This window comes from Etheostoma spectabile, chromosome 9 (assembly GCF_008692095.1).
Source record: "Etheostoma spectabile isolate EspeVRDwgs_2016 chromosome 9, UIUC_Espe_1.0, whole genome shotgun sequence".
NCBI classification, from domain to species: domain Eukaryota; kingdom Metazoa; phylum Chordata; class Actinopteri; order Perciformes; family Percidae; genus Etheostoma; species Etheostoma spectabile.
In genome coordinates this window covers 13,204,253-13,212,705 of record NC_045741.1, presented here as the reverse complement: position 1 = coordinate 13,212,705, position 8,453 = coordinate 13,204,253, and the positions used below count along the sequence as shown (strand labels likewise).

The 8,453-nt window shown below is 38.9% G+C and overlaps 1 protein-coding gene across 1 annotated transcript in view; it reads right to left on the bottom strand.

The window, feature by feature from the left end:
* LOC116694974 (protein PLANT CADMIUM RESISTANCE 9) overlaps nt 1-8,453 on the bottom strand; it is a 51,049-nt gene that overhangs the window by 22,155 nt on the left and 20,441 nt on the right. Inside the window, exons 4-5 of the mRNA XM_032524963.1 lie at nt 7,869-7,976; nt 2,101-2,386 (exon numbers count right to left, since the gene is read on the bottom strand). Coding sequence (XP_032380854.1) covers nt 2,101-2,386; nt 7,869-7,976 — 394 coding nt within the window. The remainder of the gene's footprint in view (nt 1-2,100; nt 2,387-7,868; nt 7,977-8,453) is intronic.

Genomic DNA, 8,453 nt, shown 5'->3' with positions numbered 1-8,453 from the left:
TGAATTGTTCTGTCAAGCAGGAGTTACTACTTTCTCTGATTTACTGAGGAATCTGATGTATAAGTGTATTGGTCACGTGAATTCTTCTTGTAACTCTGTCATTTCACAACTGATTGACCCGAGGTTCAATGCTTTGTGATACCAGCCATTCTTATGGGATCACTGGTATAGCTGTCTTGTTTAATTGGTGTCTGTCTTGTGTATACATTTTCTGTTACAAACAAAAGCTTAATCTATGTTATTTAGTTACCATGATGACAAGACAATTTAAATTTTTCAGCCTTACATGTTCTCACACAAACATGACTTGTGAACAGAAATAATGACCATTTGTTGTGGTGTTTTTTAGTATGCATTTGCAACAATTATTTAACTCTAGTTTTGTCAGCTAAAGAAGACGTTTAGTCTACCAATAGAAAACCCTAGCGGGGTGAGTCTTGAATGTAGGTGTTGTCACTCCCCGTTGTAAGTTGAGCAAAGATTTGAGTTGTGCATGCGTCACTTTGCAACAAGTAGCATACAAGATGCTAACAAGAGACTTCTGTAATGTCCATACAGTAAACATGGACCTACTTAATGCAGTTTGCTCACCGGGGACTACAAGTTAGCACTCAAACACAACAAATTTTGAGCTAACATTACCAATCAAACAATCATAAGCTAAGTTTCCATCCACTTGTCAATCGAAATTTGGTAAAAAAAACTCATGCAAATAAAGCTGGTGAAAGTGTGTTTCCATTCAACGGCTTTAAAGCCAATAAAAACATGTGCGTAGTGACATTACATACTGTTTTGCGATCAATTCTTTTTTTTTCTCTGATTAGTCATTATAGTGCTTATGTGCCAGCTGATAGCGACATATCAAGCTATAATAAGAAAACAACACTATCAACACATTGCTATGATTATGCAGATGCAACTTGGCCTTTATTTTCCCTCCGGCACTGCTGCAAGACAACTCTTTTTTGAGACATGTCTTGCTGTTTGAGCGTTTGACGTCCAACGGCTTGTCGCAACCTTTGTAGCCCATTTCCTTTGCAAATTCCTGATAAATTATGTAATTTGTTAGAGTTTTGCTACCTAAAATAGCCGTTATATTTGGCTCGTAAATTAAATTCAAAAAGTCTCTTGTCTCCTAATCCGTCCACTTCCATCTGTCTTTGTTGACACCCACCATGTGTGCTCACAAAGCGGAAATATTGGGCAGAAATTAACTAAAACTTCTTCTTGTATGTTTGTGGCAGGTTGCAACCATAAAATGACATAAAACTTAATTGCAATTCATTATTTATTTGGCAAATAATGTTTCAATCAGCGTTTATCACATAAGCCGTATAGCTCAAGATACAATAAAAACAAAGTAAAATGAGACAGAACGTATTTTTTTTGAGTCGATATCCATGAAATTTCATCAAATTATACTGTTTGTTTCCTGTTTATCACTTAATTCGAATAAAAACATGCAGATGGAAACATAGCTATAGATAGCGAAAACCTTTTTGAAATGATTCCCATCTTCTGTTTTTGTTTGTAATGAGAAAAGTTTATTAATTCATGGATTTCACAAATTTCAGTATTACACGTTATACCAGAAACCATTTTAATCTATGCATGCGTGACTCAAATCTGCACTCGACTTACATCGGGGAGTGACAGGTGTATTGGAAAATTGTGGTTATGTGGCTATAACTCCAGTTCTATGAGTATGTGCAAAGCCCTCTAAAAAGGCCAGAATTAAGCCTGAAAGCTGAAATTAGTGTGATTTAGTCTACTGATGTCAAATTTGAATTTGGATAAAACTGTTTGGACTTTTCTGGGAAAAACTCATATGTCTTTGTTTGTTAAAGAGTTTATTTTTGTTTCCACTGATTGCCAAGGTTTGGGATATCAATTTTTAAAAGCCAACAGGTTTAGTTTTTATTCTTCTCCGTGAGATTAATTTCAATACATTTTTTACCATAGGATTGAGGTTATACAAGCATTATTACACAAGGAGACCAGGCAACCCAAATATTAGAAAACATGGATTAGACCTGTGAGGGTTAAGAAACTAAAAGTCATCATCATACTCTCAATTTTTGGTTTCCACTAACTGGTATGCAGGAGGCATCATCATTTGGGCAGGGTTTTCAGGACCAATTGGAGCCGGGTATTGAGGAACCATGATCCCTGGAGCAGGGAATTCAGGAGCCGCCATCATTGGAACAGGGTTTATAGGAGCCATCATCCCTGGAGCAGGGAATTCAGGAGCCGCCATCATTGGAACAGGGTTTATAGGAGCCATCATCCCTGGAGCAGGGCATTCAGGAGCCGCCATCATTGGAGCAGGGTTTATAGGAGCCATCATAACTGGAGCAGGCTGCTGCACATTCACGTTTGTAACATTTTGGTGGTGCACATTGACAACAATAGGAGTGGTTTCGCAATTTTTTAACTCACGATGCATCTGACACCAGCTGCACCACCAGCAGAAACAGGAAATTGCGATGTCCCTGCAGAGAGAACCCTGCAGAGAACCAAAAACAAATGTGTTGTTAATTTGACATTGCATTACTTTTATTAAAGTTTCATGTGTAATCCATCCATCCATTTCAGCTTTAAAAGCATCATACCTCAATACCATATCTATTTCGAATGGCAGCCCTTAAGGCCAGGGCTGCGGGAGGCGCCGCACACATAGGTACCCCAAAGAAGGCCATTATGGCTGGGCCGACTATGTCACATAATGGTAGACAACGGTTCTCTCCAAATTTTTCTGAAACTGTGCAGGCAAGGCAAGGGCAGCACCAGAAACCATAGCAACCTGAAAAACAGACATTTACCAAGAGAGTTGTCTTACTAACAAACCTTTCAAAAATATTTTTCTTAAGTTGTGATCTTGATTCTTACAAGTACTCGCGTTTTCAAAGCAGTCACAGAGACCACTGCTCCAGTTTTTGAAGGGTTGTGCTGCCATCGGATGTTGGACTACATCAACCACACACAGTGAACAATGAACCTGTTAAAGCACAGAAATCAGAGCTCAGCGAAAAGATCTCTGGGAAAAAGATTACGGAAAGCTCATGTCTTATTGTATCCTGTCCATACCTATGATTGAACTCTGCAATGCCAACTTGCTGTGAGGCAGAAGTGCTAAACACTGAGACATGTTGTATGTCTAGCCTGTGAAACGGCACACTTATTGTAGTTTAAGTCTTTAGTAGTACATTTTTAGCATTTTTTATTTAAACATTTATCAATACTGAAATCTCAATGGTGAGGTTTATGTTAGGTAAGATTTATGTTTATTTCCCTCTTTTAGAACCACATCTACACTGTTACAAATAGTAAAGAATGCATGTGTGACTGTATATGTTTAAGTATATATTAAACATTTCAAAGGACATCCCTGCCTTCCGTGTCCTGACTAGACACCCCACATCAGTGACCAATTTTTCCTAACCTGTAAAAGTCCTGTTAGAGTTAATACATTTGTTAAAAACTGTTACATTTGGCTGATAAAAAGTGAAAATCAATCATTTTGATCTGACACCCCACTTCTCTTCATTTTATAGGTTTCATTTCATTCATCATTTTTATACCATGTCATTCAACAGTCACACAACTGTTTAAAGATGAACAGGATAAATAAATCATATTAGTTAACTTTAAAGGTCTTACCTGATCGAGTTGGACACCCTGTTAACTCTGAAGCTGCAAAACGAATCAGTCTTTTGGAAAGTGTTGGATAGTAATGGCATCTTGTGTATGACAGACTGATAACACAAAAATGCTGTAAAACCTGAATCCATTGACACAAAACAATGAAAACAAAACTGCAGTAGGCCTACATGCTAAGAATATTACGTCTGTTGTATTATTATTTAGATTCAATTCAGTGTTACGACTTTTCATTTAAACACAGAAACATACTTGGTTGAAATTAACCAAAAAGGAAAGTTCCCCATTTTGTATGTTTAATTACAGTTATCATCAAGCCATTGTTCTTCAAATGCTCAGTTAAGAGAAGATAAACTGTTAAAGCATTTTTACATCTGACTTTGGCTCTCCCCTAAAGACCCTGCAGGGTGTCACCCAGGATTGAGAAGAACTTGACAAAAAAAGTCAATAAGATAAAAACATCCATCAGGCGAGAAGTGTTTCTGACATTTATTAACAGTTGAGGCCTTATGGACACAAAACTGTTCTCTTGTCAGTAGCAACATGAGCCTTTTCATAAACATCTTGAGACGTCTTGTTATCACTGATAGAAGAGTAATACTAGTGATACTAGGTTGTTTTTGTCTTGTCTTGTCTCCTCGCCTCTTTGTCTCCTCGCCTCCTTCGTCTCCTAGCCTCCTTCGTCTTGTTTCCTCTTTTTGCCTACTCTCGTCTCCTTGTTTGTCTCCTCTTCTTCATCTCCTCTTTTGTCTCCTCACCTCTTTTGTCTCCTCGCCTCCTTTGTCTTGTCTCCTCTTTTCGTCTTGTCTCCTCTTTTTGTCTTGTCTCTTTTCGTCTTGTCTCCTCTTTTCGTCTTGTCTCCTCTTTTCGTCTACTCTCGTCTCCTTATTTGTCTCCTCATCTCCTCTTTCGTCTCCTTGCCTCTTTCATGTCCTCGCCTCTTTCGTGTCCTTGCCTCTTTCGTGTCCTTGCCTCTTTCGTGTCCTTGCCTCTTTCGTGTCCTCGCCTCTTTCGTGTCCTTGTCTTTTTGTCTCCTCGCCTTCTTTGTCTCTTTGCCTCCTTTGTCTCCTAGCCTGTTTTTGTCTTGTCTCCTCTTTTTGTCTACTCTCGTCTCCTTGTATGTCTCCTCATCTCCTCTTTCGTCCCCTCACCTCTTTCGTGTCCTCGCTTCTTTCGTCTCCTCTTTCATCTCCTCGCCTCTTTTGTCTTGTTTCCTCTTTTTGTCTTTTCTCCTCTTTTCGTCTACTCTCGTCTCCTCTTTTTGTCTCCTCTTTTTCTCGTATCCTTGTTTGTCTCCTCGCTTCTTTATCTCCTCGCCTTTGTCTCCTCGCCTCTTTCTTCTCCTCGCCTCTTTCATCTCGTATCCTCTTTTTGTCTTGTCTCCTTTTGTCTCGTCTACTCTAGTCTCCTTGTTTGTCTCCTCTTCCTCATCTCCTCTTTCGTATTGTCTCTTCTCCTCCTTCGTCTCGTTGCTTCTTTCGTCCCGTCCCCTCCTTTGTCTCCTTCTCTCGTCCCCTCCTTCGTCTCCCTCTCTTGTCTCCTTCTTCCCGTTCCCTCTCTCGTCTCCTCCTTTCCAGTCCCTCTCTTGTCGCTCCTTCGTTCCCTCATCAGTTCCCTTCCTTGTTCCCTATCCTGCTCCCTCCTCTCTAGCTTCTCTGTCCCTCGTGTCCTTTCATCCCGGCCCCTTGTGTCCTTTGTTCCCTAGTTTCCCTGTGCCCCGGTCCCAAGTTACCTCTCTCCCGGTGTCTTCTCTGGGTTGTTTTTGGTTCTTTGTGGGTTTTTTTTTTGTGACATCTGGGATCTATCTTTGGGGGTTTTGTTTGGGTTTATTTTTCTGAGTCTCCCCTGCCTGTTTTTTGTCCTGTCTGTTCCTCACCCTTTTTCTCCCTGGACCCCTGTGGATTTTGTGTTTAGGAGTTTTTTGCATTTTTCCTTGGAGTCTGTTCCCTGGTGTGTTCTATTCGTTGTTTTGGACAATAAATTATCCTGCCTTTGCCTGCCTACTCTGCGTTTGGGTCCTCCTTCATGCTGTACCATGACAGCTGCAGCTGATTCAGAACGCTGCTGATTGAGTCCTCACCAAGACCAAGAAAGTGGATCACATCACTCCAGTTCTGAAGTCTTTACACTGGCTTCCTGTGCCTCAAAGAACTGATTTCAAAGTACTTTTGCTAGTTTAAAATTCACTAAACGGTTTAGGGCCACAATACATTTCTGATCTTCTACTACACTATAAACCACGTAGACCTCTCAGGGCGTCTGGGACAGGTCTGCTTTCTGTCCCCAGAGTCAGAACTAAACAGGGGGAAGCAGCATTCAGTTTCTATGCTCCTCATATCTGGAACAAACTTCCAGAAAACTGCAGATCCGCTGCTACTCTCAGTACTTTTAAATCAAGGCTGAAGACCTTTCTTTTTGATGTTGCCTTTTTTAAATGGTTGTTCATTTCTTTAATGTTTAATTTCTTATACTGCACTGTAACTTTTATTCTTGTGTTTTTTCTGTTATTTCTTTTAACGTTTTTTGTGTTGTTATTTCTTTTAACGTTTTTTGTGTAAAGCACTTTGAATTGCCCTGTTGCTGAAATGTGCTATACAAATAAAAATACCTTGCCTTACTAGTTATGCAGTAATGTGGAACTCACTAACATTATTAGATTTGCACATACAATTGCACTAATTGGCACTTTGTAGTGTCTGTGTCTTTAAAGAAAAGTTTAATAAAGTTAAAAATAAGAATTTTATTATCATTTTCTTATTTCAACCATGACACATTACAAGATGAAAAATTTAAACATTTTCTAACAATAGGTTAGAAAATAGCACTTATGAGACTATGTATAATATACAGTAAAATAACAATTTAAAGGTGGGTGGATTTCTAAAGTATCCAATTGACGTTAGCAAGAACACAGGAGCTTTCACCTCACTAAAACAAAGACATTCTCATTCAGAGAACAGACAAGAGGAACGCTCTCTCTCTGAAATGACTTGTGATTGGCATAACATGATAGATTTTCTAAAGCCTAAAACAGAGCCAAGAGGAGATGCACAAGTCTAGTTTTCTCTCAGAACATTTGAATTACAAAATGATGAAAGATTATTATGACATTTTTGCCAAACAACACCAAAACAAAGCGCCCACTACAACTTTAGTTTTAGACAAGTGTCTAAATGATTTTTTTGTACCCTTTGTTTTGTAAACTTCTTGGTGGACTAGCTTTCTTTCATATTTAAGAAATCTCTGCAGTTTGAAATTCTTAGATTTTTTTGTTATATATATATATATATATATATATATATACACACACACTGTATATTGGAACTGTTTGATCAAGTATTACTGTAATTAGTCTACAATTGTTGAAACAGCATGTACAGTATATATGTTCTTTGATTGGCTCATTGTGTTTCTGTCTGAACCACCTTCTGTATTTATTTATGTAGAAACTGAATATACTTCATTTTTAGATTGCATGGTGAAAATCTCTTAACACATAGTTAATATTCTAGCTGTTTATTATGCTTATTAACACCACATGGCTATCACTTAGAATGTGTGTATGCATGTATTTGTGTGGCTTTTTATTATTTTTTTGTCTATTGTGGTGCCAAAATCTTTAGTAGTAGTTTTGTCAAAGAGTTTTATTTTACCAAAGAGAAGGATTGCAATGGATCGATAACTTAATTTGTGGTCATATAACGTTAGGGCCCTCTGTTGGGCTATAGGACAAACTGCATTGTGATGTTGCAGATTAGTACTGCAGTTCCTATCCTAATACAACTTTATTATTTCTTTGATTATAAATAAAGAATTTAAAAGACTACAAATGTCTCCTTCGTCCTTGACCAGATGCCCATGGTGGCTGTCAATAAACAAAAACTAAAATTAAGGGATTTGGAACAATAAATGCCCTTTATGTTATTAGACTGAAACTGATTCAGCATACTCAGATGCCAAGGGAAACAAATCACTGTGATTACTACTTTGGTTTTCACTCATAAACATAGACTTACACTTTGTCACTAGCAGGATCTGAACTGCATAACCATTCCTTCAGAAGACAACAAGACACAAACAAGAAGCCACAGAGCTCAGGATGACATCACAAAGACTCCTGGTTGGTTCACAAAACCAGCTTGGGGCGGGTATCCAGGGATCATCATCCCCGGAGCAGGCTGCATTTGGACATTGACTTGATTTTGCATGACGATGACAGTGGGAGTTTTTTTGCGATGTTTTAACTCACGATGCATCTGACACCAGGCGCACGTCTCGCAGCAACAGGCAGCTGCAATGTCCTTACACAGAGAACCCTGCAGAGAGCCAAAGAAAAATAACATGTTTTAAATTCAACATTGATTCACCTTAACAAAGCATGTGTGTGAAATCCAGTCTCCATCAACTTTACATGCATCATACCTTGATACCATATTTGTTTCGCATGGCAGCCCTTAGAGACAGGACGGCAGGAGGCACCACACACAGAGGTATCCCACAACATGCAGTAATGGCGGGGGTGCATATGTCACATAATGGGAGACAACGGCTCTCTCCAAATCTTTCTGAAACTGTGATGGCAAGGCAAGGGCAGCACCAGAAACCATAGCAACCTGAAAAACACAGAGATACACCAACAGAGTTATCTTCCTAAAGAAGACCTTTAATCCAAATTTATACGTATATGATTTTGTTAAGTTGTGATTTTGATTCTCACAAGTCGCCACATCTTCAAAGCAGTCGAAGAGACCACTGTTCCACTCTATCAAGGGTTGTTCTGCCATCGGATGTTG